This window comes from Penicillium macrosclerotiorum (assembly GCF_028827735.1).
Source record: "Penicillium macrosclerotiorum strain IBT 26536 chromosome Unknown utg000002l_segment0_segment0, whole genome shotgun sequence".
Taxonomy (NCBI): domain Eukaryota; kingdom Fungi; phylum Ascomycota; class Eurotiomycetes; order Eurotiales; family Aspergillaceae; genus Penicillium; species Penicillium macrosclerotiorum.
Genome location: NW_026643082.1, coordinates 508,846 through 536,212, shown reverse-complemented (window position 1 = coordinate 536,212; position 27,367 = coordinate 508,846). Strand labels below are relative to the sequence as shown.

Genomic DNA, 27,367 nt, shown 5'->3' with positions numbered 1-27,367 from the left:
AGGAATTCCGGAGGACTGGATGAGCAAGGCTGAGGCGTACAAGTCAAGTAAGTCGCAGCGAAGCATGACCGGATCATCCGAGTTGTGATTGGCGGGCGGCCAATTGGGGCAGAAAAAAAGGTACGCAAAAAAAAACCCAACTGCTCCTCCCACAACGTTCCAGACCACCCCTCACATCCCTCCACAATGGCTCCTGTGCAAGTTGTCAACGTTTCCCTCCCCTCCTTGCCCTCTGGCTGGAGTGCGGACAAGGACTTCAAGGCTGTCGGTGCCCTGTCCGCTGCTGCCCAGCGCAACATCGAGCCTGTTGGCCCGCACTTCCTGGCTCACGCCCGCAGGGTATGTCAACACCATTCATTTTCTGTGCGCTACTGCGGGCAATCCCATTTTTCGATACTAATAACCCTCTAGAAGCGCCACAACCGCACTTTCTCCGAGGATGAGCGCATTCAGGCCAAGCAGAACGTCAAGAAGACTGAGGATGAGGAGGATATGGAGATCTCCGAGGACGAGGACCCCATGATGCTTACTCGTGAGGCCAAGGACTGGAAGGTCAGCCACCCACCGATTTTTATCATCGAAACGATTGTATGCTAACTCCCTACTAGGCTCAGGACCACTACGCTGTTCTCGGTCTGTCCAAGTACCGCTGGCGTGCGACCCCGGAGCAGATCAAGAAGGCCCACCGCAAGAAGGTCCTCCGCCACCACCCCGACAAGAAGGCCGCCATGGGCCTGCGCGACGAGAACGACAGCTTCTTCAAGTGTATCCAGAAGGCCACCGACCTGCTTCTGGACCCTGTCCGCCGCCGCCAGTTCGACTCCGTCGACGAGGCTGCCGATGTTGAGCCCCCGACCAAGAAGGACATCCAGAAGCGCAATTTCTACAAGTGCTGGGGACCCGTTTTTGTCGCCGAGGGCCGTTTCTCCGTGAGACAGCCCGTCCCTGTTCTCGGCAACGAGGACAGCACCCAGGAGGAGGTCGAGACCTTCTACAACTTCTGGTATAACATTGACAGCTGGCGCACGTTCGAGTACCTTGACGAGGACGTTCCCGATGATGGCGAGAGCCGTGACCAGAAGCGTCATGTTGAGAAGAAGAACGCCAACGCCCGCCGTAAGCGCAAGACCGAGGACACCACCCGTCTGCGCGGCCTGGTTGACGAGTGTCTGGCTGGCGACGAGCGTATCAAGAAGTTCCGCCAGCAGGCCCGTGCCGGCAAGGATGCCAAGCGCAAGGCCAAGGAGGACGAGGCCAAGCGTCTGCAGGAAGAGAAGGAGCGCGCCAAGGCTGAGGAGGAGCAGCGCAAGAAGGATGCAGAGGAGGCTGCTAAGAACGAACGCGAGAAGAACAAGAAGGCCAAGGAGGCCGCTAAGAACGCCGCTAAGAAGAACAAGCGTGTTCTGAAGGGTTCCGTCAAGGACGTTAACTACTTCGCTGACGGCGAGGCCTCCGCTGCCCAGGTCGACTCCGTCCTGACTGACGTCGACGTCATCATGGGCAAGATTGACACTGACGAGCTCGCTGCTCTGGCTGAGCGTCTGACCATCGCTGGCAAGGACGGCGCTGCTGTCAAGGCTGCTTACGCTGCTGAGACCAAGCGTCTGGTTGACGCTGGCAAGCTGAAGGACGGCGAGGTCAAGGCCTTTGCTTAGATTGGATATAAAATTTTGTCTGCCGCGTGATGACTACCTGTTCTCCTTTCATGTCACATAGAGAAGACCAATGCATTTTTTAACGTTCCTGTGCCATCGAACCCCCGGGTCCTCCATTAACTTCGCATTGCCCTTTGAGTTGCAGTCAATATATGAAAGCAGATCTGCATCGATCCCTGGTCACCTTTAAATCTGTCTTTCTGCGTAGTATGTCAGGTTCACGGGGCCCAGCAGTCCGATATCCTGCGCCTCTAGTGATCCGTAAAGACTCGGCCATGTCTTGTGGAGTTTGTTCCACAGCGTGGTCGCCACGATTATTTCGATATCTAACCCTCCCCCTCACACATCAGTTGTCGATACGAACACGCAATACTCGAGATAGACATACCGTTTGACCCTTCCCTTACATATGAGGTCACATCTAGCGGAGCTGAAACCATGAAATCGATGCCGTCAACATGAACACCGTTGATCTTGAGGCTCCAGCTCCCTTCCACCTCGGCCAAGTTGATTCGCACACCCAGAGAGTCTTCCGCGAACTTGGTTTGTTCCAAGGAGAGTTGTATAGTAGTCTTATGTATTCCAATGCCGCTGGCATACTCTAGCCCCATGATGTTCGGCCATGCCTTCAGCCCATCCAATTTCACCGATGACAGGATTGTTTTCGTCGTAAAAGAGGACTGCAGACCCGTCTCGTTCGTGATCCTCGGTGCCCAGTCCTCAACTGACAATAACCAAGACGACAACTCAACAGGTGTTGGGATAGCATTGAAAGTCTCGTGGACTAATTTGCCGGTCGAAAGCGACGCGGAGTACGTCCCATTCTTGCTGGCGCGGATGTACAGGCTGTTCGACTTGTCAGCGACTATTTCAGCATCCGTAGTAGTTACGTGCTTCTTGAGATTTGTTACACCGTACGGATTGTTTTGACCGAGGTAAATCGCCTGTGCTCCGTTCTCGCCCAAAGAGATGTTCACTGAAGTATACCCGCCGTTGGTGCTGAACGCGGCGATCGGGACCACCTCTCCTGTCCAAAGGTTGAAAGCCAGTGGGTAACCTTCACCTTCCAATTGGATTGATGCTACAGTCGCTTCTTAGCTGTAGATCCAGTAGATGAATTCAGTCTCACTCAGCCGATGCCGTGTTGCGATCATAGATACGTTGGCTGAGCTAGAGTATTTGACGATTGGACTGTGCGGAACAGGTCAGTCAATATATATATAACGCCGTATATGATTCATATCTCACCTCACACCAAGAGCCTGCAGTGCAGCGGGCGCATCAGACTGAGTTGAAACTTGCTTTGAATTTTTCAGGGCTAGAATTATTTGAATGTCGATTCTATGGCTGATTTTGTCTGTGCATAGTCGATGCAAAAGGACTGCGGCTGGGACGGGGCATCGCCAACAATTACGATCGGCAACCCAGCTTCACCATATGACAAGATCATTTTTGCGCTATCGAGATTGAGAGATGTGATTTGGTCAATCAGAAGAGCTTTGTATCGTGGGCCATCTGGTACTAGCCGTCGATTCTTGACAGAAGCTGAGTACTCGGCCAAGAGCTCAGGAGTCGGAAACTTAATGATCGCATTAGCTCTGCAATTATAGAGATAGTATATGTATCATTGAATTCAGCTGGTACGAGTAACCGAAATTATTTAATCCGGTATCCTCCCAGGTGGCCGTGACTCCCCAATCCGTCTTCAGGATAGCCAGATCGACGGAGGGCACCCCTGTCTGTAGGGTAGCATGAGCCCGGGCCATATAGCTACTGGCGTTGGACGCGAAGAGCCACTGCGGCATTCGTGGGCCCCATGCATCTGCGAATCCATTGCTCGACTCCCCGAGGGGTGTAAAGGGTGCGAAGCCAGGCCATTCACTACTTGGCGAGTCGCGGTAGGGAAAGCTGTGGATGACCGCCTGGCTAACACCCAGAGAATAGTCCAGGTTGGCAGCCCCAAGAAGGAAATTCCAAGTTACGCCGTAGGCCTTGCCCATATATGCACCCAACTCATTGGACAGAATTCTGGTCTTACCAGCAATATCGCGCTCGGTGGCCAGGACACGGAAGGCATCATTGTCGCCGTCAAAGCCCAGCGACTCCCCTTCGGGGATATCCACGGCGGACGCTGCCCGAGAGGAATAAAAGGTCGCAGTATAGGGCTGTACACGAAGCCTCAAGCCGATGCTATTTGCGAAGTCTTTCAGCCCGCCAATTCTGTAGTCGATATACAAGTCCGTGACCGTTGAGTAAAAAGTCGTACTCAATTCTGCTTGCGAGGTTATCGTCACCGGTAAAGGTATTTCTGTCCTTCAATACATAAAGAAGATATGGTGTGAGATCATATCCCCGTCGCTTTGTAAATTCGGCAATGAAGTCTAGTGTCCAGTACTGTTTCAATTTCAGTTCCAGCGAATCTTCGAACAGTGAGCCTCCGGACGCTTTGAGTAAAGCCCTAATCTCATCGCTCAAGATATGTTTGTTATAGTATTGAACTGATGCTTGAACACCGGCAGGGGATAAGTGATCGACAATGTATGCCGGAAAGGGATATGTCACTTCAGGGGCGTTGGTGTTGCTGTCATATAAGTTTTGAATCTGGCCGGTACCTCTACCATATACTGCTGCAACGATGTATTTTCCGTCACTCGGTGCAGTCCAGGTCAACTTACTTTTTGCATAGTGCTGAGTAATGTTCACCAAAGTGGAGGGCTCAAATCCAATGACAGTGTCATTGACCGAAGTGGCATTGGTTCTTGCAGCTAACACAGCAACAGCTTAGGAGTAGCAGTGAAATTGGTGTTGCCAGTCTCATACCCGGACGGATTGACAATAGGAAGGGTAAGCGAGCCACTGTACGAATTCCCAGCATTTAATAGAAGCTGGCCATGAACAAGTTCTTTGGAAGTCTCCGGTGAGTCTGGAGTATATCCTGGTACGCCCGTGGGCCAGTGAGGCCCGAGAGTAAGATCCACGTAAACGCCGAGCCTGTTACTCTTTGTAAGAAAAGAGAATATCCCTCAGATATACTGGCATTACTTGTTAGCAGCCTTGTAGGCAGCTTCTATCCCGGCATTCCATCGTTCGCGAGCCCAGCCGTATATCTTGGGGTCCATGGAAACTTTGATACTATCTTCCACATCGCCAATTTCCCCGCCCCCAAATCCTGCAGCAGCAATTGCTTGGATCTCATTCTTCACCACATCTGGATCAATCCAACCACCTGGCCACCACCAACGAAAGCGAGGAGCAGCATAGGTAGAGGGAACTGGAAGCTGCCCACCGGAGAGACTCTGTCGTTTGGAATTCGAATGAGCAAGGGGATTCGCATAGACGGCACTTTGGCTGAGCAGCAGAATGCAAAGCAGCATCAATTTGGCAGAAGCCATGGCGTTGCAAAGATTGTTGTCAAGGTGCAGACTTTATGGCAAGTGCAGCTACTGGTTTGAAGCAGGGACGAAAGCCTCCAAGATAGGAGCGGTGCTTCCTCTCCTCTTATAGATCTGAAGAATGAGAAGTAATATGGGAGTCAGAGCCTATAAATCAAGACTCTGTAATTTCAAAGAACTGAACTGGTAATCATCAAAGACTCGATACATCCAACTTATGCAAATCGCAATTTCAAACTCTTACTGAAGGTCTGTCATCCGGCCAGAGATAGACCGAAATATCCTACAATCTAGAGTGTATAAATTAATCTCGCCCCACAATATTCCCCGGATTGTGCAACTATCCCATATTCAATCTAGTTGCTTAGTTCCCCGCACTGCTCGTGCACGTCGTGAAGGACCTCCTGTACTTTCTCGGGAACCTCCTACACCAAGCCGACGTGGAGGAGGAATCTGAAGAGAACTTGGCAGCAGGGATCTGTAAATGAAGAGGAACTTCTTTACATTACCGGATGTTGATCAGGCCCAGGATTTATCTTCACTAATAGAATAAGGCTGTATTCACCCCGCATTGAAATATGTGTTGTCTGTTAAAGCAGTGAGACACCCCGTGTCAGGAAAATGAGATTTGGGAGCAAGCAAACATCGTCATAGAAATCTGCTTTTTTAATGTGCATTTAAGAAACCGATCAGAATCCGTTTGCGATTAAAGATTCCCGGTGTACACCAAAAGCCATTGGAAACGCATTTAATCCGAAAAAGGAGAAAATACTAGCGTTGCGCTTAAGCCAGAAAGAAGAACTTTATCGATCGTAATCTCAGCTCGATCGTAATCTCAGCTCGATTATAATCTCAGCTCGATTATTAAGCGAATATTGTTTCAACGATAGTCACGTTCTCCAGAAATGTTCTTGAAATACTCTTTCTTGACTAAGAGAGAGGGAACAAGGTTACACCCCCTCACAGTTCGAGCCAATGAGGTCTATGATCTGGACTAACCTGGACGCCCGCGGAGCCCCACCTCGTAGGGCGTAGGGTGTGCAAGGAAGGCTACTCACGGATGATGGAACATCAAGTCACAACTCTGATTTGTATAAAGCATTGATTTTAGCCTGAGGAGATGAACGCATAGAAATTGTTGCTTGTTTATTATTCGTCACTACCATGTCTTCGATCGACCAACTTGAGCAATGCCCTGGACTATCTGGATTATATCCGTACATGCGCCCTCTATCACTCGCCGATGTGAAGTCATGTGTTGAAGTGGAAAATGCTTTCATAGAACAGGAGAGATGCTCAGAGGAAAAGGTTGGCCGTTCTATCCATTCATCGCATAGATCATGCCGAAGCTAAGAGAGAAAAAAGTTCATCTACCGACTCAGTCAAACCCCAGAGCTCTCCTTGGGTCTGTTCGTCCGCACTGAAAAGGGCGACCGTCACATTGGTCATGTTATCGGCAACCGAACATCATTTGATGGGATCACGGAGGAGTCAATGGGAATGCCCGATAACTGGCGGTCGTTAGCTCCCAATGAACAGGTTGTTCGTAACGGCAAGGTAGTGGGCAATGAAGCAAACGGGAATATAATTGCGATTCACTCGGTCGTGACAATTCCTGAGTACCAAGGAAAGGGAATAGGGAAGGCGATGGTGAAGGCATATATCCAATATATGAGGGAGCAAAGGGTACCTGAAAAACGCTTTGTGCTTATTGCCCACGACTACCTTGTGAAGTTCTATGAAAGTGCTGGGTTCCATAACCGAGGGAAAAGTCCATGTCAATTCGCTGGAAGTGTCTGGTATGACTTGGTATGTGTCTTCACCAAAAGTCCTTGTCCAGCGCAGGTAAATGGAACTAATATATTTCGAAGGCATTGGATATTTGAAACCAATGAACTGAACCATGTGAACCTTGCATTGCGATTGAAGCCTGATCATGATGACCTGCGCCCGGGCGCAAGGTGTGAAGAAAAAGAATATAGATTCAATAATATCGTTTATTGGGGGATCCGTATGATTCTCTATTCTTTCTATGAGATTGGCGCGGTATCTTCCTTCTCACAGTGTAGTTGTCGAAACGAGGAGAGCCATCTTGGATCGTCAGCAATAGTTTGATCCCATGCATCTTCGCAATCGAAGATCACCCTTCTCGCTTCCTGTTGAAACATTTCATCTGTAGGAATGACTCCGGCTTCCATCTGCTTTCTTGCATATTGTCCCAAATGGCGTGTAAAGTTGCCCAAGAAGTTATCAAACTGCAACTTGCCTTGATCTGGCGAGGCATTTATCATCGACGTATGCCGATTATTCTCATTCTCATTCGCGCCTTGTACTCGAGTGGACATCTGTGCGTAATGGTCTCGAACGTCGGCGTTTGTTGAAGAGAATGGTATGAGGCTTTCAGACTCTGCTCCAATAAGGTATGGAGGGAATGCGTTTTTTAACTGCGCGGTTATGGATGGAGGGAACCCATGGTCACCTTGCCAGTCCTTCATTGTAAGACCTTTTCGAAAATGATCCCCCAAATGTTCTATTCTCTCATCCCAGTCGTCCAGATTTTGGTTGCAAAATCCACACCTTGAGGTGATATCATTGGTTACCACTTTCCAGTTATCGATTAGTGGAACAGTGTCGACGTGATGGAAGTGACGAAGGTGTTGAACAAGATGATCCTTTCTTCGAAAGGAACGATTAGATTTGGAGAGCTTCTGGCACTCATCGTACATGTGCGTAGTAAAATGATCAGGGGTCGGATCCGCCGCATCACAATATACACAATGTTCTCTCCCAGTTACTTGAGAAAATACGGATGGACCGAAAGGAGCACAATACCAGGCTTCCAAATTCAAATGCAGTGATTTTTCGTGTCGGACCCAGTCGTACTTGCTTCTGAAGCGATCACAGCAGAACGTGCAACAAAATGGACGCGGCTTGCCATCATTCCAGGGCTTTGACTTGGACTTTTTGGTGACACGCCCACGCGATCGACGGCTTTGACCGCTCTGGGGGGTTGAACGGCCTGCAGAGGAACCTACGGATTCTGCAGATGAAACGCTGTATTCTCCACTTGTTATAGATGATGGCTGTCGATAGCCTCCGAAGGCATTCGGAGGGCTACTGGCCTGAGAATGTCGACCAAGCTGTTGGTCTGCTGGCATTTCATCAACAGCATTCATAATTGCTGTAAAAGAAGCTGGCTCATCCTCAGGCGGGGATTCTTGCCATCTTTGCATCGGATCCAGTTCCCTTTGATGGGGGACCGGAATCGGAACCGCTCGTTCATTGCATTTGGAAAGAAAATAGCGACTCCTGCGACGGGGAAGACTTGCCCTGGGATTGTAGGCGCGTGGAATCCGTGGGAGAGAATTGAGCGCGGGCAGTGATTCTTGATGAGATTCGACCAGCATTGCCGGGTCAATAGTGTTAGGGGTGAGATCCCATTTCCACAATCCAGTATCAGGAATGTCTGCAGATGGCACGAGATTTGAATCTATGCTGCGGCTATTTCGAGAACTATCCGTCGGAGATGTCATATTTATTCTGTCCGATAATGCATCCAGAGAAGAAAAAGACGCAGAAAAACTACTTCTCGGGGTTGCTCGGTCGGTAACATTAGAAACCAACAGGGATGGGTCAAAAGCGTCGTAAGGAGCCTCAACAGAAAGAGGGTCGCATAGATCTAAACCGCAATCATTGGTATACTGATCTGCCGGTAAAGCGGAGTCATCGAAAATGAAGGTATCCGCTGCGAGTAGACTGGTTGGTAGGAAATCTTGGTTGCTTAATTGGCCTTCACTTCCATCGCAGACATTTTGCACAGCAAAATTATCTGGATTGGCCGGTTGATCGTCTAGTGGCATAGCGAGTGAGCTATGCACGGACTGGGTAGTAGGAGATCGCAGGGTGTCAAATCACGCTTACTTTAAGAGGGGTTCGGAAAACGTGACTCCCGGATCGGCAAATTTGCACAATCACGTAATCAACCCCAGTCCCCCGAACTTGAACTGTCTCGGGTGTTCTGGCCAATCATCAGGGAGTTCGCCATCTACTCGAAACTGGAATCTATTCATTGTCATGCTGCTATAGGCGGGGGTTAATGAGAAGGCATTTGAACTAAATAGCCAGAACGGCTATCATTTCAATTCCAATTCATCCCGGCCCCACTGCATTGCCTCTAGAGCCGATTCTACAAGATGCAAACTGCCTGTGACCAATATATCCGCTCCGAGCTCAATACTTTTGGCTTGCTAAGGATTCTCTTCCAGTCACGAGTTCGCGGCAATGAGAAAGGAGCGAATATCAACACTTTGGTAGACCTGTTACCGCTTTGATCAGTGTTCGTCTTGTCGCTTGTGTTTTCTGTTTCTGATCAAACCGAGAAATGGCGACATAGCTAGATTTGGCTACTTTGTTATCAAATCACTTTGAGACTTCTTTCATGCTTAGCTCGATATGTGCTTTATCCAGATACCAAAGGTGGAGTCGATCTCTGATCACGTCGAAGCGCCCCAGCCAGTAGCATTTTTTAATGCGCACTTTGATATCCGTGTGGTCGAGCCTTTGGCCAATTCTCTCGAGAAATTGATTCACAATTTGACTCGCTAAGTCGGCACTTTCTCGTTTTTCGTCGCTTAAGACATCAATATTAATGTCATTACGGTTTCCAACAAATTGAACACATGTTCCCTTGGCTTCTACATGCTTCTATATCCCAATGAGATCCACGTGGTAGGGGGCCGGCCAACCACTGTTCGGTGCAGGGGTTCCATCTTCTACACGAGATCTAGATATGGATGTCAAATAATTAAAAGCTCAGTTACGGTTGTAAACGGAGGACCAAAACCAGAGAATTACAGATTTGTATCTGGATACATATTGTATCGTTCAGCTAGGCCTTTTAATAGACTGTTCGAAAGGACCTTTTATGGAGGTGCCCTTGGAAACAAATCGGTAGAACACAGTGCGGTTCTTTTCAAAAATTGGAAAGAGATTTGGCTCAAAGGAGTTCATGTGAGGGAGACGAAGGATGGTATCACATAGCAGCCCTCCCACGATTATTTTGATTAGCAAAGGAAGCATGCAAACAACGTGGATGCCACATGGTTTAGGCCTCAAACTACTTGTCGCCAAACACGTCTGCGATCGCAGGCTTTGCGAGCACCCACAACAGGAGATAAGCACAAGTTCAGCGTTAAGCACATGTCAAGAAGGTTATCGGGCATCGATTGTGGGGAGTCACATTATCTACAGTAGTCCTAGCCTGTGGGCCTGGCCATCAAGGCCCTCGGCCAATTGATCCTGGTATTGACAACAGACATGTAGACACATCAATGTCTCACACATCACTACACTTACATATACGACCACGTCCGATTGGAATCGTGTAGCCACAGCCGCGGGAGGTACACTGCCCGATCATCTCACGCTGGACGGTTGGACTCACCGCAGGCGGCTGGGCCCAGACTGGGCCGACCCTGTCTGGTGCCTGCCGGGATGCGATCACTTTCACATGAGGCCAGCACTACTGATCATCGATATCAACCTTGAAAAATGGCTCAATGATAGGACTTCCTTCTGCCGATGCCGACATTTCAAATCGAAGCGGACGTTGGCCACCGCCCAGTTGAGCAAATACAATGTGCCCTCACCAACATTCATCTAGCCAATTGCGGAATTGTTGGAGTGCCTGCCGATCATTTCGAGGTCAGCGCAACCCCTCACTCAAGCTCCACGGACCTCGGTGCCGGAAGATTCACAGCACGACTTTGATCCCATAAGAAGTCGATTCGAGAGGGCCTAAAAATGAGCAGATGAACCATAGTTCACCCGAAAGAGTTCTCAAGCATATCTCAACCCGACAAGGCTGCTAGTCCCAACATGAACCCTGACACGAAAGACCCTCGATCCAACACACAGCCAGAATCAGTCGTGACGAGTTTGGAGCCCCACATCGTGTATACTCTACAGGATGTCGCGTCACATAATCGAGAAGATGATCTATGGATTATCGTTGACGGGAGGGTGTTTGATATGACACCTTACTTAGGCGAGCACCCTGGTGGGAAAAAAAGTTCGTTATGCGCTGTTGGAAGGCTTCTCGTATCTTTAAACGCCGGGTCATACGGGTGCTGATGTTGGTCACGATTGCTCTTAGTTCTCCTCTCCGTGGCAGGTTCCGATGCGACCAAGAAATATCATAAATATCACCGCCCAGCAATAATGGCCCAGCATGGCGAGGCCCTGTGCATCGGCACGGTAGCGCCAAGATCGCGAAAGCCCCTGTTGCAGAAAATATTTCCACGATTGTCGACGAGCTGAGAAATCTACAGGCAGGAGTGTGTCTCTTACTGCACACGCACCCAGTCCTATAAGTGGCAAGACATACCGGTCGGAAGGGTCTCATCTATCAGCCGCATCGACGAGATGGGCTCGAATTTGAATGTTTTTGGCACATTGCCCCACCAAGAATAAGAATAGAAACCAGAATGACAGGCCTTTTAGCCGGATGTTGGGAGTACAGCCTCTGAGAATGTACTGTAGCCTCGGGGTGCAGATCTGTCAGAGACATCATACGAACTGCGCCGGCGAACCAGCGAAATCACCGAGCCAACCAACTGGATCTTCCTGCGCGATCGCCTGGAATGCCTTCCTCAAGGAGGTGACTCGAAGTACGTACGCCGCTACGTAAGTCCAGCGCCCGCGAGGGTGCGGCCCCACCGAGTTTCCCTGAACCGACTAAACGATCGGCACGTCGCAGAATGAGGTCATCGGGAATGGCTGGGAGGGCAATCGGCGCTCGCCGGCGGCACCAGGAACAGTAGATGATATGCGGTTTGTAAGTTGCTATTTTAGCCAGATTGACGAATTCCTTGGTTACCATAGACGATGCTGTCGGATGACAAGCAGCACACATTCCCACCCCGCAATACAGGCAGCGGTTGAAAACGAGGTGTACGTACGCTCTGCAGCGACGTAAACCAGGGTCGAATCGTCGAGGGGCTGGAAGGCTTGAAACACAGTCCTTAAAGCCACCTGGAAGCCCACTCCTTGACGATCAGCTCAGTGGTGACACCCGCAGATCTAAGCCTATTAAACTGAAGACTCGCCCCATCAAGTCCACTTTTTTTTATTTCTTGGTCTGGGCAGTAAGACCCTGAATTCATTGCCCAGCGCACTTAAAAAGAACTGCCGTTGTTTCTGGTTCGTCCTATGCCTCCAGTCTTTCGTTCCTTGCTGGCGCGACACCCTCGCTGACTGCCAACCATCCTACAAGACATTTTCCCTCTATATCGGCATCATGTTGTCATTCATTCTCAAAGCATCCGTTGCGATGGTTGTCTGTCTCCTCTTCAGCACTTCTGCAGCCTTCCCGCTCCTCCACCGTGATGTCCAGTGGTCCTTCGATCTATATCCTACAACATACTGCAATGGCACCGCCGACCCACATGCTGGCAGCGGCAGCACAGGATGCCGCGCCGACCTCGACAGCGTTGCCTCGTCCTACACCCTCAACACGGTGGATGAAGGCTGTCGCATCGAATTCTTTGACAATACCATGTGCGACGGCAACGAGATTTCCGATGTTGCCGGGCCCTTGACCTCCACCGATACGTGCCGTGTGCCCAATCTGAAGCGACGCTTCGGCTCCTACCAAGTGACCTGCGAATGAATCCTGGGTGGGTTGGGACATGATTGAAATGAAAAAAAAATTCATCCCGCGGCTGGTCCGGGGATATCATGATAGAATGGCGTTACCTTGTCTAGTTGATTCAGTGTGCTGAGCATGATATGCATCTTGTCATTATCATATATTATTCATTTTGGTCTCACAATAGACCTCGCGCCTTAGATAGACACATCTATACGGATAGACTTCAACTGTGTGTTAGAATATCAGGAAACAAAAAAAATCAGATCAATAAATGTAACAAACAACCCCCCTGCGTGATTCCAGTGCATTGATTCGTAGGGTCTTTTGTAGGCCGCGTACAGTCGTCCAAGCCCCGCGCCGAGCAGCCAATCACCATGAGCCCACCACCCATGTTGATGCTACCCAGGCCAATCGACGACGATGTTTAAGTTTGAGCTGTACCCCTCCCGTGTTTCGTGTTCGTCGAGTGGATGCATCAACCGATGAGCTGTTCCAGATGGCAACCTCCATCCTTGACGAGGGCGAGTTGCAAGGGATGGAGATGCGCCGGACACCCGCTCTCTCTCCCCCGCGCCGGGACGGTGCGCCGTGTTTCAGAAATATGGCCCGATGCATGAATGGGTCACATTTCAATCAACTTCCTACTCTGGAATATGCTATTTATCTGACTGAAACAAATCCCGGCAACCGAGAACCAAATGAAGACAACATAAAGACCGTCGCGGGTACAAAAGAGGCTAGAAACAAATGAGGATCGCCAATTACCTTGTTCAAATACTTTGACAATTAGACATGCTGGTGTTCATTGCAGCGACCGTTTCAGTTGTCGCAGATAGTAATTGATGTAACACACTGGGAAGCTTCAGCAGTGACGAATTTTAGTCAGCCCGCTTTCTACTCTACACTCCCCGTACAGTGTAAACTATCATTGATTATTGTCGCCTCAGACCTCGCTCTATGAGGATTACTTGTTTCCAAAGGGTTGTCACACGTGGAGGTAAAGATAATACCTTCCCGTCTATAGCGTCTATGTCCCACATGAACTGGAATGCTGAATAAAAAGATATCAAGGTTTAGGTTGTTAATCCATTGCGAAGGTCATTCCCATTCTTCTCAGATTAATTGAATCCCCGAACACAAATCATTATATGAGCAAGTGGTCCGCCAAAATAAAGTCGCCACTAGAGCTCACTGATCGAGTATATTACATTGGTCTAATCGGTTAAACCAGGGTGGTGCAAGTGTAATCTCTTTATGTTGAGCAGACGCATATTCTCAGTAAGGCCTTGGATTGGTTCTCAGCAACACAAAAGACTTTCAAATGTCATGGGTAGCAGCTTTGCATGTAAAGCTGCCAGCATTATGCGTTGCCGACAGGTATCAATTTATAGCCACTATGCTCAAGATTGAGTGAGAAAAAGACTAGATAGACACCGTTTTACGAATCTGGTGCTTCAGTCCCAATCGAGCTTCCATGATATACATGTTCACAAAGTAATCAAATAATGCAAGTTTAAGCGATCCCCTTTGTTCAGTTGGGCCATTTATTCAGAAAGACTTTTGACAGCATAAATGTTTTCATGTCATACAGTATAATCCGTGTGGTTGAACCAGAAAGCCAGAAAGAGCACCTTCTGTGAAGAAACAATACACATTGGCGTTCCAAGCCGACGGAAGTTCAGGTCACCACATCCGACGGATATATAAAGTTTGATCCGCACGGCCCTTCAGCCTTTTTCGCTTCCCGAATTAATGATCTAAATGCCGACATTCGGCATCTTCGGCATTATACTAACCCCGAAGACTCTTCGATTGCTGTTTTTCTAGATTTCTTCATGATGTTCCTTGGCGCGCGCCCGTCGCCAAAGGGCCACGTCGGAGTTAAGTCAGGGTCTGTCCCGAAACGGTAAATCCCCGAGCCCTGTAGCGCCGGAAACGGATCGCGCCTGGGACTCAGCGGCCACTCCCACACCTTAATTGCCAGCTTAAAATGAATCCTTTTTCGCATTCCAAAAAACCCATTCAATTTTCAGCAAATTTCACAATGTTGGCGGAAAAAGTCGAGGCATTGGAAGGCAGCGAGGCCCCCCGCCCGCAGTATCGTTCTTTCATCCCGCCTTGAAGGACGTGCGTCGGCGAGTGTTGTATCAATGGGGCCGAACAGGTACGTCAAAATGACCTCAAGTTGATTGCAGTCATGACCCACAACATTCTGGCGCAGAAGCAGTCTCTAATAGAGCAGAACAGTATTTATCCTTTGCGTTTTTATATTTTGCGTGTTGTGCCTGTTCTGGGGGTCTCAATATGCCACCGAAGACAAGTACTCGTCACTGAAAGTATGGGTCGTCGACTTTGACGGACAGACGGATGCATACCAAACGAACGACACGATCGTCGGGCCCGTCGTCACCAATGCGACCAAGGACTATATGGCATCGTCTGGAGTGCACCTAGGCTACGAGATCAAATCGCCTAGCGAATTCAACAATGATCCCTGGGAGGTCCGACAAGCCGTCTATGACGAGCATGCGTACGCCGCCATCATCATCAACCCAAACGCCACAACCCTACTCCGAGCCGCCGTCTCGGCGCAAAACACCAGCTATGACCCAACCGGAGCCATCGAGTCTGTGATAATCTCTGCCCGCGATGAGAACACCTACTACACCTATGTCCTTCCGGACCTCACCGTACTGCACGGTATCGTCGCCGCGCAATTCGGCCCAGTGTGGGTCCAGGAGCTTAGAGATACCTACTCCACGGAGACCCTATCCTCCGCGCCTCCACAGGCCATCAACCCCGGCATTGGGGTTACCCACATCGACCTACGGCCCTTTGCACCGGCTGTCGCCGCGCCCGCGGTCACCATCGGCCTGATCTACTTGATCATCATTGCCTTCTTTAACTTCCCATTCCTGATGCCAATTCATGCCCAGTTTGTGAAACCTGAGGGCGGCCGACCGACACTGAAGATCCCGCAATGGCTGTTGTGGCGTATCTTCTCTAACATCGCAGCGTACTTCTTTCTCTCGTTTTTCTATTCGCTCGTGTCGCTGGCGTTCCAGATCCCCTTCAGCAATGACCCGGCCCCGGACACGCAGCCCGCGAATAATCCCAATGCGTACGGCCGCGGCTCTTTCGTGGTCTTCTGGATGCTTAACTGGGTTGGGATGACAGCGCTTGGGTTCCCGTGCGAGAACATGGGCATGATCCTCGGGTTCCCTTGGAGCGCGTTCTTCTTAATCTTCTGGGTGATCACTAACGTGGCGACGGGCTTCTATGCTCTGGACATTGCTCCCAACTTCTACAGGTGGGGATATGCATGGCCGCTGCATCGGAGTAAGTTGACAACTCCCGAATCTCTTTCGTATATTTAAACTGGTGGCTAACCTTCCTTTTCTTTTGGATAGTTGTCGAGGCTCTGCGGACCATTCTGTTCGGAACACACTCCCGGATTGGCCTGGACTTTGGCGTTCTCTTTATCTGGATTGCCGTGTCACTGGCGTTTTTCCCCGTCGCTGCGTTTATCCTGCGATGGAAGATGAAGCGCGGACTGGCGTAGTCTCTAATTCTCAAATGCACTCCACTAGGATCTATACATGGTGGTATGTGTCGGGCGGAAAAAAAGTGCTTTTACCATGTACTTATGTAGCATACACCCTGCGTATAGACTTGACATACGATAGAATTCAGACATCCTTTAATAGACTTGTTGTAGATTCGACCACGTATATGGAAACGATTGTATAGATATGTGCAAGGCAAGATATTGGATCATCTCACCACTAAATCAGCACTGTGTACTGGCTGAGGTTTGATCTACTCGGCCGGGCCGCTCATCTCGTCCAGCTTACTCTGTGCCGCGCTGCGGCCTTTCTCAGTCACGCGTGAGTTATGCATCGCACTGGAGAGATATCAGCAAATTATTCAGAAAAGAGGCTTCGCAACGGAACCCCGGCTGGAACATACGCTTGGAGTCCGCGCTTCATGTTGGCCTCATGGCGGTCACTTGGATCTTGCGAGCTAGACAATTGATCGATCTCTTGCTGGGCGTGCGAGCGAGCCTCGTCTGAGACCCTGGAATTGGTGACCGCTCTATATTGATACTTGAGGTATTAGCAGGCGCTCGTCAATGTTAAATTAAGAGGATAAACTTGGACGAAGGAAAGGTCCTCGTGCAGGAAAGGAGTCCCGACTAACGCTTTGTAGCCGCGAAGTTTGTTCTCGTCGCTGCCTGCTTGACGGCCCATATCGGCGACCTTCGATTGAACTTTCACGTTGGTGGGCTGTATGTTGTTTTGTATGATTCACTGCCTGGTTGACGGTGTGTCGAATTATGGCGGATGATTTTCTTTATTCTTGTTTTATGATGTGTTTTGATGAATTACCCCTTAGAACAACCGAACTGGGAGGCTGAACTTGAGGGGTATAAGTATAGTTGCCGCATCGCCACTTGTGGCCATGTGGAAGGCGTTGAGGTGATGTCTTTATGACATGTCTACCAGAGAAGCGCTTTAGGTTGGGGAGGAAATGTGGATAGAAGGATCAAATGGTATCCTTTCAATTGGACATGATGTTGTTTTTGGGGCCATTCTCATAATGCACACAGTACTCGATTCTCCACCACGGTGGCTCTCGGGGCCTTCTAGACCAGCCTGGACGATTGCCACAAACTAGATCCAGGGCGAGTGGTGGTATAGATGGATGAGACGGCAATTTATCCGGGTGGGGAAATGGCTACTGTAATACTCTGATTGCAATATAATATTGGTCCGTGTTGCACGTGTGTGCATGCGATGCAATGGGGACTGACAAATAGCCTGACAAGGCCACTGAGTATAGTTTGTGGTGTCTGTCAAGCACGGCAGCACATCATCCTATTCTGCCCATCTGGTGTATGTTACACTGAAGTGAATTGTATTTAGCAGTCTGAATTTCCTGTATTGAGTCTGTTCCCATATTTTGTTCATTCTGTAGGCTTGTTTTGACAGCTGATAGATCTATAGAACAATGCACATCTTATGGTCCCCGATCCTTCTAGCAGATTCGCCCCCTTTTGGTCCTTAAGAGGCCTGAATAACTGGGCACCTCAGAAACCGCGGTTTACGCCGTTCACGTGGCTTGCAGCACGCGGACAAGCTTTCACGGGACAATGGCTATACTTTTGCGTGACAATGTCAACAACCGCGGAAGGCGCGACTTTGTTCCGGGAAATCACGCGACAGTTTGCTGGACTTGGATGGCATGTGCTGGCCTTCCAGACGCTGATTGGCGGGCTCAGAAGTATGAAGCCTGCTACAAGTGAGAGCTCCGCGGCTCAGTCGTGTGTCGGGCCTGCGTCCAGGAGACAGTGGCCACCCGGAGCACAACAAGCATCCCAGCTTCCTTTCATCCACCAACCACCATCTCTCTCCTCACATATCCCAATAATTGTGCTGTGTGCTCTCAAATCAAGCCCCAGGCGTGCCTCCAGTGTCTTAGGGTTCCGGTGTAACGGTCATTCAGGTCTGACCTGACTTGATATTCGCCGGCCAACCCTTGATGCTCTTTTGCTACTGCCACCCTCTCCTTTTTCACACAGCTTTCTCCCCTCGTCATCCTCAATACGGTCCTGACCACTCTCTCTCCATGGAATCCAACACCATGGCCTCGAACAATCTCGCTGCCAGTGACTCGGCTGAGCATGTCGAGAGCGAAATGGCCTCTATCATAAGCCCTCAGGAGCGACGCCGTGAAGCACTTGCGCGTATTGATGATGCCAAATTCGGCTGGCACCATGTGCGAGCAGTTGTCGTGGCTGGAGTCGGCTTCTTTACTGACTCCTACGACATCTTCGCCATCAACCTCGTTGTCGGCATGCTAGGTGTGGTCTACTGGCAGGGCGCCCACTCGAGCTCTGGAAAGATCCCTTCCAGCTCGGATACAGCCATCAAGGTGGCTACGTCTGGCGGCACCGTCATTGGTCAGCTTTTTTCGGATGGCTGGCCGATCGAATTGGTCGCAAGCGCATGTACGGAATCGAGCTGATCATTATTATGCTGGCTACCCTGGCCCAAGCTCTTACCTCATCATCCCCAGGCATGTCCATCACTGGCCTGCTCATTTTCTGGCGTGTGATCATGGGTATTGGGATTGGTGGTGACTATCCCCTTTCTTCTATCATTACCTCAGAGTAAGTTGTTCGTCTGAACCCTGTCATTGAAAGAAACATGAGTTAACTTCAACAGGTTTGCTACTACCAAATGGCGTGGCGCCATGATGGGAGCCGTGTTTGCTATGCAGGGCATTGGCCAGTTTGCTGCTGCCATTGTTGCACTGATTGTTACCGCTGGTTTCCGTGAGTCGCTTGAATCAGCCAAAGATGTTGCCCACTGTACGGGTGTTTGTCTGTTAGCAGTGGACAAGATGTGGCGCACAGTCATCGGCTTCGGTGCTGTCCCTGCCTGTGCTGCACTCTACTACCGGATGACCATCCCTGAGACCCCGCGCTATACCTTTGATGTTGAGCGAGATATCATTAAGGCTGACGAGGATATCCGTGCTTACATCAAGGGTCACCCAGAGGGGCATCCTGATGAAATCCAACGCATTCGTGTTCTGCGCAACGAAAGCATTGAGTTTCTCGCACCAAAGGCAAGCTGGTCTGACTTCTGGCACCACTTTGGTAACTGGAAGAACGGAAGTGTGCTTCTCGGTACTGCTGGATCTTGGTTCTTCCTGGATATTGGTAAGTCATAAGTCTCAGGCCACTGGCAATCTCATGATCCCGCTAACTATCAGGTTGTGCCTAGCTTTCTACGGCCTCGGGTTAAACAACTCCATCATTCTTAGTGCTATCGGTTGGACCGGTGGCAAGAATGTCTACGAAACCTTTTACCGAAATGCTGTAGGCAACTTGATTCTCATCGTTGCCGGTGCAATTCCTGGATACTGGGTAACTGTGGCCACTGTGGACACCATTGGCCGCAAACCGATCCAAATTGCCGGCTTCGCCATCTTGACCATCCTTTTCTTCGTGATCGGTGGTGCCTACAATCAATTGAAGCACTCGCACAATGGCCTCCTTGGACTGTACATTCTAGCCCAGTTCTTCTTCAACTTTGGCCCGAACGCAACAACCTTCATTGTCCCGGGTGAATGCTTCCCCACTCGCTACCGATCCACGTCTCACGGTGTCAGCGCAGCATCCGGAAAGGTGGGTGCCATCATCGCACAGTGTGTCTTCGGACCCTTGGTGCACAGGGGTGCAAAGGCTGGGTCTTCCGATTCCCCGTGGCTGAATCACGTCATGGAGATTTTTGGCGGGTTCATGTTCTGTGGCCTCCTGACCTCGCTCTTGATACCAGAGACCAAGCGTTTGACCCTGGAGCAGCTGTCTGGCGAACACCACGTGGATCCCCAGCAAGACCAAACCCAGGATCAAGAAAAGACAAACGAGAATTCCACACCCAAGGAGCCTGCCACTACTACTCTTCAGGGTGGAAGTTAAAGGGTCTTGCCTAACCCAGCCAGGGGCTGCCATACCGGGCCCACGACAAGCCAATTGCAAGTGTGATTCTCAATGGAATGATGGAGTGATGAGAGCGTGAGATTCTTGCCTGGCAAGGTCTACACCCATTCAGATTTTTTTTTTTTCCTTTTCTTAATACTTCTGATTTCTGTTACAACACACGGGCTCTGCCATTTTTCCTTCCCTCTCTCTGGGTAGGCACTGGGAAAAGTATCGTTTGTATGCTGGTCGGGCGTATCTACCCTAGCTAGCCAGCGACTAATAATTTGCTAATGAACTCCATCAAAATTGCTTCACACCAAGTACCATAACCTAGTTTAGTCTTCTTGCGTAGCCTCAACCGCGAGTATTTTCAAAACATCATGGCAGCCTGCATCTTGGTGACGCTCCTTCACTCGTTCCTCGGGGGATGCGTGGTTGCACTGATGCGATGCTGCGATACTACCACGTGAGACCACGCGACCCGTGTGAAATACCGAAAAGCAGTAAATGACGTTCTACGACTGAATCTCGTGGGATAAGAAAAGGAATATGTATCGATATATCTACTTGATTCGCATCGGAAGTGGCCGACACCTTGAAGCCGTGCTCTGCTAACTGTACGAATGCTTGACCCCATGTGGAAGACATAGGTGGAAATGAGTCTGATATTCATACCTCATCGCCCCCTGTGAGTGAATTGAATGAGCTTCTCAGCACAATCTCCCAAAATCACCGATATCGTGAATTTTAACCGAGGGGCTAATGTTGTTGATTGCCGGGTGCTTTTGTTAAGGAGCAGCCCTTCACGGCAGTCCTCCCCTATCACCAATAACCTTCAATGGGCCATCCAAGATAATGCAGTGGGGAATTGAGGGTCTGCAGGCTGAGTCAGGGTTGATGTATATAAGATTACCCCGCTCATAGAGGGAAGGAAGCCAGGCCCTTTCTCTTCTTTATATTCCTGTGTCTCCTCCCTAACAGTGCTACTATCCGTAGAGGCTGGACTTGGTTCACAGACAGGTGTGTATCCTTGCGATAGTGCAATAAAAAGAGTCTAGGAGACTGATGGAAAAAAACAAGGCTTTTGATGATTGGTCGTGAAGGCTAGTGACTTATATAGCATATTCTGTGGTCGCTATTTCTCAAGTGCTGTACTAGATTGTTATAGGAACTAATGAAAGGGTAGGAGTTTGGTCCTGCTACTTGGACTGCTCAGTGTATCCTCATTATAGAGTCTATGGCAGAAGTCCATTTCCCTGCGGAGAAGAAATTGGATAACGGGCTGCATGTCGGATCTTTTGGGACTAGCAACTGGTCTGAAGGATTCCAGACACACGTAAGATCTTGGTGCCTGCCGCCGTTGCTCGAACCTTCAAAATGAGGCCTGGGTCGTTTCCCTCTTAGTGACTACGCTCTCTTTTTACCCGCAACTTAAATCCATATTCAGCGAGTCGGATTCTACGTGACAATGGAGTCAGCACCTCAATCCACCACCCTGCCGCCAACAATGCGCGCCTGGGTCCGGCGTCGGCGGGGCCCCCCGGCAACATCCCTCGAACTGGCCGATGTTCCCGTCCCCCCAACTCCGCCAGGATCGTCGGCCGACGTCCTGATTCGCGTCTCGCACGTGTCGCTACAGTTCAACTCGCCGTTTTTTATCAGCACGTTGCCCAGCCTCCCCTTTACCGGTCCATGGATCCCCGAGCTCGAATTCTCAGGCGAGGTTGTCGCTGCCGGCACCGGCGCCCCGCCCGAAGTGCGCGATCCTGGCACGCAGGTTGTCGCCTTCTCCAATGTCCCCGGCACAGTGCTGAAAGGCCAGGGCGTGCTGTGTGAGTACGTGCGGGTGCCGGGGGGAAATGTCACGCGGATTCCAGAGACGATGGATATGGCGGCGGCGTCCGGGATTAACGGCTGTGGCAGCACGGCAGTGAAAATGATCCGCACGTCCGGCGTGTCTCCGGGTCATACTGTGCTTGTGAACGGTGCTAGTGGGTCGGTTGGATCGGTGCTGGTACAGATGCTCAAGATGCGTGGGGCACGGGTGGTCGCGATCGCGAGTGGCGGCAACGAGGAGCTGGTACGCGGTTTGGGCGCTGATGAGGTATATTTCCACAGAGAGAGAGAGAGAAAGAGAGAGAGAGAGAGAAGAGAGAGAGAGAGAAAGAGAGAGAGAGAGAAAGAGAGAGAGAGAGAAAGAGAGAGAGAGAGAAAGAGAGAGAGAGAGAAGGTGCTCCCAATTTCATCAATGAACCTCGCTGATTGCAATGCGCAGTTTGTCGACTACAAGAGTCATGACTCGCTTCCAGCCTTTTTGGCCACCGAGTATGGCGAGCAGCCGTTCGACTTCGTGTTTGACTGCGTCGGGACGCAGGCTCTCTTTGCCAACTCCCCGGCCTATCTCAAGCCCGAGGGGGCTGTGATCAATATTGGAGCCATCGAGGGCATTTGGTCGACGACGCTTGGCATTCTCTCGAACTGGTTCTTGCCTACCTGGCTGGGTGGCGTACCACGTCGCTACATCGTTTTCAGCACGCCGCCGACACGTATGGCCACGATCCATGTGGTAGACCTCATTGAGAAGAGGGGACTACGTGTCTCTGTAGATTCTGTCTTCGACATGGAGAATGCCCTCGATGCCTATGTGCGCATTGCCACCAAACGCGCCCGTGGCAAAGTTGTAGTCAAGGTGTGCAGAGACGACGGGGCGAATATATGATTGCAATTGGAATCGTAAAGCCATCTCCTATAGAAGGCTAGATAGGTGATGCTATCAGCGTGAAATTTCAGGACATTATGATCATGATGTCTTTTTCGACGTATTTGGAGACTCTCTGGTACTGTGGTCATGAGCCAGTACCTTCTGGAAGGTTGTTGTGAGTCGGGTCACTCTGTCCCTACATGAGCTCTATACTGTTGGATTATATTAACTCTAGTATTTCAACCTCGATGGAACGATTACCGTGATGGCACTCAATTTAACATGAGGTGGATAAGGCTCCCCGCTGCTCCTTCTGCCTATCGCTGTGGAGTATCCGTTTTGCTTGCTCTTTTGTTGCGTAATGATACAGTCTATTTTATCGAAAAGAGAAATCACATCCGCTGGTTTTCCTCGTTGCAGTCTTTCAAATACCACAGATCGACTGGTTAGGAACATGATCTCAGCTCTGGGTCCCATGTTTTCCAGGTGGCTATAGGGTAACTTTAAAATATTCACTCTATCTAGAAGATTTCTGAGGCACATATTTTGTTTTTCTTCTTATATCACTGATAATCAAATATTTTGCTGTTTATCGCTTGACGTGCTACAGGTACTCTCGAAGACCGGGAGCACTATGGGATACTTCACCCAGCAGTAGTTTACTGTCGTTACTTGAGGTGCGATGAATTGTATATGTCTACAAGGTTGGGTAGAATATTACATTATCAATCCTTTCTTGTGTCTTGTGTACTGTTTCTTCGAAGTAGCATCATTTCAATTTCTGAGATCCGTATCGGGTTCATGAGCATCAATCAACAATTGATGATTGCTTCCTTCTTTCCCTTTTCAATCCTGTCATGCGATTTGATAATTCACACACTTGACATCTTTTGATGATATGGAGACAAGTTGAGACATTGGCTCTATGACTTTGCAAATGAAACATGGAGATACACAGTCCAGAGGAAATGTAGTGTTTTGGACATTATTATTATCCACTCAGATAGGTATATGATTACCAATGAGTAACTAGAGTGTAGGTGGGTCACCAAATTGCATATTTCCAGATTAATTTTAAAGACACATTATTGGGAAAGGCTGGTGCTAAGAAATAGACTTTTCGTGTTCGGTGAACAGCTTCAATGGTCCTGTAGCTAAATACATCTTTATTCTTAGGATCCACAGCCGATCTACGGATGGCACTCAATCTATCACTTGCGCAACCAGATTGCAAGCATCAAAATCTACCAGTTTTCATGACAAGCCTGGAAATTCGTTTGATTCACCCATGGACAGTGTTCCCGTGGATCATGTGTTGGCTGGCTCTGGGACCTCGCGTTGTGAACCCCGGACGGCGGCAGGGGTTTCTTTGACTGGGCCACATCTGTCCACATTCAGATTGGCCACGTCAAACTTCCCACGAGTTTTTTTTTATTTGAAATCAAGAACAGAGAGAAAAGGAAACACTAAGAGAAAAGCTCTGCAGTGAGATTCTTTGTCTCAGGTGTGCTCCGGGAGTTGAGTGCTGCTTCTCACCGGGTTCATGGACGTTGACCTTCGCTCAAGTCACTGTACAACAGTCCCTCTCTTGCTCCGACTTTGACCGACCACAGAACCAACCAGGATGAACCAGAGCAGACGGCTCTTAACTTCAACACATCCCGTCACCCTGGAGGGACCAGAGATCATTGTTAACCGCAGGGATAGCGTTGATGACATGACCTCACCAGCTGCAGTGCTTTCGAAGCCCGGTGTGGAGGCTGCCATCGAAAATAAAGCTTTATCGGCTTCTGCAGTAGCTCCGATCTCTCCGGTAATGTTGTTAGGACCTGCAGTCTTCGACACCTCGGAAAATTCAACGGAGTCCAGTTCGAGTCCCATCTCCCCGCCTTGCGAGACACCTAAAGATCCCGCGATGCTCGCGCTGCCGGCGACCGATGACCGCGTGGTCTCACAGCCCGAAGCCAGCCTTGATGCCAACCAAAGGGAAGATAAGACCCTGAAAGACTCTGCAGAAGCGCTATCTCTGGAACTTGTCCCCACCGTTGATGCAGACTATACGGAATCCCCTGACTCAGATGGCAAGGACAAATGGCCCTGGCACTTGCCGCGATTCCAGGAGGAGATAGCTCTTCCAGATATGAACCGCCGACACTCTGTGGTCACCGAGCGAGAAACAGACCTGAAAGATGCCATTCGGCTTATCGCGGATTCCGTGGCACAGCAGCGACAGATGGCCGCGCGCGCCGTATTGTTCCACCCAGCCATATGGATGCTATTTGCAATCATCGCTGTTGTGATTTTCTACTCCGACCGGATTGAGCAACTGGATAGGTTGCAGCCATACTTGAACACGATGGACAATACGACCTGCTTCTTGATATCTATCGGCGTCCTGATGACCTTTGCACATGCGGTGCAATGGAGACTGCATGGGTACATCGATGCAGCGGAGGCGAAGACTATAAACTGGCTTTTCAGTCTTGATGACGGGGATACTGTGGTCTCTGTTTCCAGCGGAAGAGGGCAGCAGGTGGAAAAGCGATACATTGGTGTGGGCAAGCGGGATATCGTGCTTGTCATCCGCAATGAAGCCACAACCGGGGAAAGCGGTCTCATTGGTACGCTGGTGATACGGGTTGAGCCCATCAACGAATCTGATCGCGCTGAGGATAAAACCGGTAAAGAGCGGGACAAGGCAGCGGTGCTTCCACTGGTAGCACCAGAGAAGTGCAGGGCAATTATCCGGGCATGGACTATACAGCAGGATCGTCGGAGTCGGGGACTTGGGTCGTGCCTGGTGGAGGATACGGTCGCGCTATGTGCAAGTTATGGTTGGCATGGGCCCGAGTTTGCGCCAGACCATGCAAACGCGCTTCGAATTTTGCCTAGGATGTTCAATCAGTCCATGGATAGGACGGAGGAGTACGCCCGCAAGACCTTGGAAGTGTATCGCCAAAAGTACACGCCTGATGGGCTTCAAGAATGAACAAGAGAAAGGATACTTCAGCCTTACAGGAGAACGCAACAGGCGGCTTCGGACATGAGATCAGAAACGCATAAATGGAATTCGAAAATTGCGAAGAGCTGGACAAGTAAGGAGGGTTGCTAGACATGAGATTTTCATGTATGGCTTGACTTGAATGGCTTTAAAAGGTGTTGCAGCAATTTATACGTACTGGGAGAGTCCTCGTGTCTAAATCTGTATCGTAAACCCGTTGAGGGCCGAACACTGAAAATGAATTTTCGACCTCCGCGCACAAGCGTCGTAGGCTTGCGATCAATTTCTACCTGGTGGTATCCCCCGTGTGTACGTATACACCAAGGTATTGCTGGCGGAGAAGCTAGCAAGCTTCCCCACAGATCGCGCTTCCACGATTATCTCCGAGCCCAAGTGCAGAATTTCGGAAGTGAACACTTAGATGGATGTCGTGGCCGACAAAGTCGGGCTTGAAGGCCCGTTTGGATCTCGACAGTGTCGATTCAATGGGGCGAAGGTTACTACAACGGCTCATGCGATCCTCATCATACGTACAAGGAATGATCGCTGGAGGGCACTAGACCATTGCGTGTCCTGTGCATCAGAGAGATACTCAATAACTCCTTTGATAATACCATTATATCCAGGATGCACCTTAAGCGTGAGAGAATGGTAATCACTATTTCTCGGATGATTAGCTTCTACCGGGCTCTTCCGTAGACTACGTAGATGATAAATTAGCAAAACTTGAGTTGCGTTGAAATGAATACATATGTTATGAATCTCGATACCAGACTGTCTAGCCTTCAAGATAGGTAGCCTTAAAAAATAATAGTATATCAGGGCTGATTAAGTTTTTTTACAACCGGCGCGAATGTGTCCTATAGACAAATTGACCTCGAAGTTCAAGCGAAGTACCCTGTGAGGCTTTAAACATGTATGACTTGAACCACCAGTACTGGAGCATCGCGCAACATCTGTCCGATGGAACAGTTTTTCCAATTAGCGCTCCTCTTACAATCAGTAGTACTTGCTTCTTGGGACGCCAATAGTGTCCCGTAGTAGGTTATGCTAATGATAAAATTATGCTTGAAGGGGCGAGGTATGGTGCTGTTATTGTTCAACCACTCCTCATTAAAAGGTGTCTGCCATCGACCTCACTTAGCGGGTTATTTCCAAGCTAAGGACTCACAGGTCGTGAATATAATTGGCAGACCAATACAAAAGTTTTCCGATACCATCTAATCTACGAAACAGTGATATATACCCAACTAACAGGGGGACTCCAGTCTGGGAGGCCCCCCAATATAGACCAGTGCCTCTTATTGGCAAGTCTGGAGCGTCACGGAAAGAGTGTAGGCGGTTGCGTCGGTTTGTAGACATGGTAATGTCCGATTATTTCCCGATAGAAACCCGAGCCACCTGTCCTGCCCCGGAATACTCTTTTTGTGCCATAACCCCGGGCAAAAATGACATTTTAGCCAGACTCGGCGCCT

General features: G+C 49.7%; 10 protein-coding genes across 10 annotated transcripts; 7 read left to right on the top strand and 3 right to left on the bottom strand.

Moving 5' to 3' along the window:
• Window positions 1–186: 186 nt before the first annotated feature.
• On the top strand, window positions 187–1,655 carry N7462_001354 (putative ribosome associated DnaJ chaperone Zuotin; the record flags this gene model as incomplete). The annotated part of the gene is made up of 3 exons (XM_057073080.1): window positions 187–339; window positions 412–552; window positions 609–1,655. The coding sequence occupies 3 exons, from the start codon at window positions 187–189 to the stop codon at window positions 1,653–1,655; spliced, it is 1,341 nt and encodes a 446-aa protein (XP_056936721.1).
• Window positions 1,656–1,841: 186 nt separating this feature from the next.
• On the bottom strand, window positions 1,842–5,047 carry N7462_001353 (uncharacterized protein; the record flags this gene model as incomplete). Its single annotated transcript, XM_057073079.1, has 8 exons — window positions 1,842–1,993; window positions 2,044–2,736; window positions 2,785–2,846; window positions 2,904–2,973; window positions 3,307–3,820; window positions 3,891–4,413; window positions 4,476–4,646; window positions 4,698–5,047. 8 exons carry the CDS (start codon window positions 5,045–5,047, stop codon window positions 1,842–1,844), a joined length of 2,535 nt encoding a protein of 844 aa, XP_056936720.1.
• Window positions 5,048–6,211: 1,164 nt separating this feature from the next.
• N7462_001352 (GNAT family N-acetyltransferase) lies at window positions 6,212–6,933 on the top strand (the record flags this gene model as incomplete). Its single annotated transcript, XM_057073078.1, has 3 exons — window positions 6,212–6,355; window positions 6,413–6,856; window positions 6,919–6,933. The coding sequence occupies 3 exons, from the start codon at window positions 6,212–6,214 to the stop codon at window positions 6,931–6,933; spliced, it is 603 nt and encodes a 200-aa protein (XP_056936719.1).
• A 144-nt stretch (window positions 6,934–7,077) lies between these two features.
• Window positions 7,078–8,907, bottom strand: N7462_001351 (C2H2-type zinc finger protein; the record flags this gene model as incomplete). Its single annotated transcript, XM_057073077.1, has 1 exon — window positions 7,078–8,907. One exon carries the CDS (start codon window positions 8,905–8,907, stop codon window positions 7,078–7,080), a length of 1,830 nt encoding a protein of 609 aa, XP_056936718.1.
• Window positions 8,908–12,344: 3,437 nt separating this feature from the next.
• Window positions 12,345–12,716, top strand: N7462_001350 (uncharacterized protein; the record flags this gene model as incomplete). Its single annotated transcript, XM_057073076.1, has 1 exon — window positions 12,345–12,716. One exon carries the CDS (start codon window positions 12,345–12,347, stop codon window positions 12,714–12,716), a length of 372 nt encoding a protein of 123 aa, XP_056936717.1.
• Window positions 12,717–14,732: 2,016 nt separating this feature from the next.
• Window positions 14,733–16,260, top strand: N7462_001349 (SNG1 family protein; the record flags this gene model as incomplete). Its single annotated transcript, XM_057073075.1, has 3 exons — window positions 14,733–14,862; window positions 14,946–16,037; window positions 16,109–16,260. Coding segments are annotated over 3 exons (1,374 nt in total), but the record flags the coding sequence as incomplete, so codon positions are not given.
• A 257-nt stretch (window positions 16,261–16,517) lies between these two features.
• On the bottom strand, window positions 16,518–16,948 carry N7462_001348 (Con-6 family protein; the record flags this gene model as incomplete). The annotated part of the gene is made up of 3 exons (XM_057073074.1): window positions 16,518–16,602; window positions 16,668–16,793; window positions 16,899–16,948. The coding sequence occupies 3 exons, from the start codon at window positions 16,946–16,948 to the stop codon at window positions 16,518–16,520; spliced, it is 261 nt and encodes an 86-aa protein (XP_056936715.1).
• A 1,393-nt stretch (window positions 16,949–18,341) lies between these two features.
• phoD (phosphate:H+ symporter) lies at window positions 18,342–20,187 on the top strand (the record flags this gene model as incomplete). Its single annotated transcript, XM_057073073.1, has 4 exons — window positions 18,342–18,708; window positions 18,756–18,870; window positions 18,926–19,425; window positions 19,490–20,187. The coding sequence occupies 4 exons, from the start codon at window positions 18,342–18,344 to the stop codon at window positions 20,185–20,187; spliced, it is 1,680 nt and encodes a 559-aa protein (XP_056936714.1).
• A 1,471-nt stretch (window positions 20,188–21,658) lies between these two features.
• N7462_001346 (NAD(P)-dependent alcohol dehydrogenase) lies at window positions 21,659–22,909 on the top strand (the record flags this gene model as incomplete). The annotated part of the gene is made up of 2 exons (XM_057073072.1): window positions 21,659–22,294; window positions 22,466–22,909. 2 exons carry the CDS (start codon window positions 21,659–21,661, stop codon window positions 22,907–22,909), a joined length of 1,080 nt encoding a protein of 359 aa, XP_056936713.1.
• A 1,606-nt stretch (window positions 22,910–24,515) lies between these two features.
• Window positions 24,516–25,880, top strand: N7462_001345 (uncharacterized protein; the record flags this gene model as incomplete). Its single annotated transcript, XM_057073071.1, has 1 exon — window positions 24,516–25,880. The coding sequence occupies one exon, from the start codon at window positions 24,516–24,518 to the stop codon at window positions 25,878–25,880; it is 1,365 nt and encodes a 454-aa protein (XP_056936712.1).
• Between the last annotated feature and the right edge of the window lie 1,487 nt (window positions 25,881–27,367).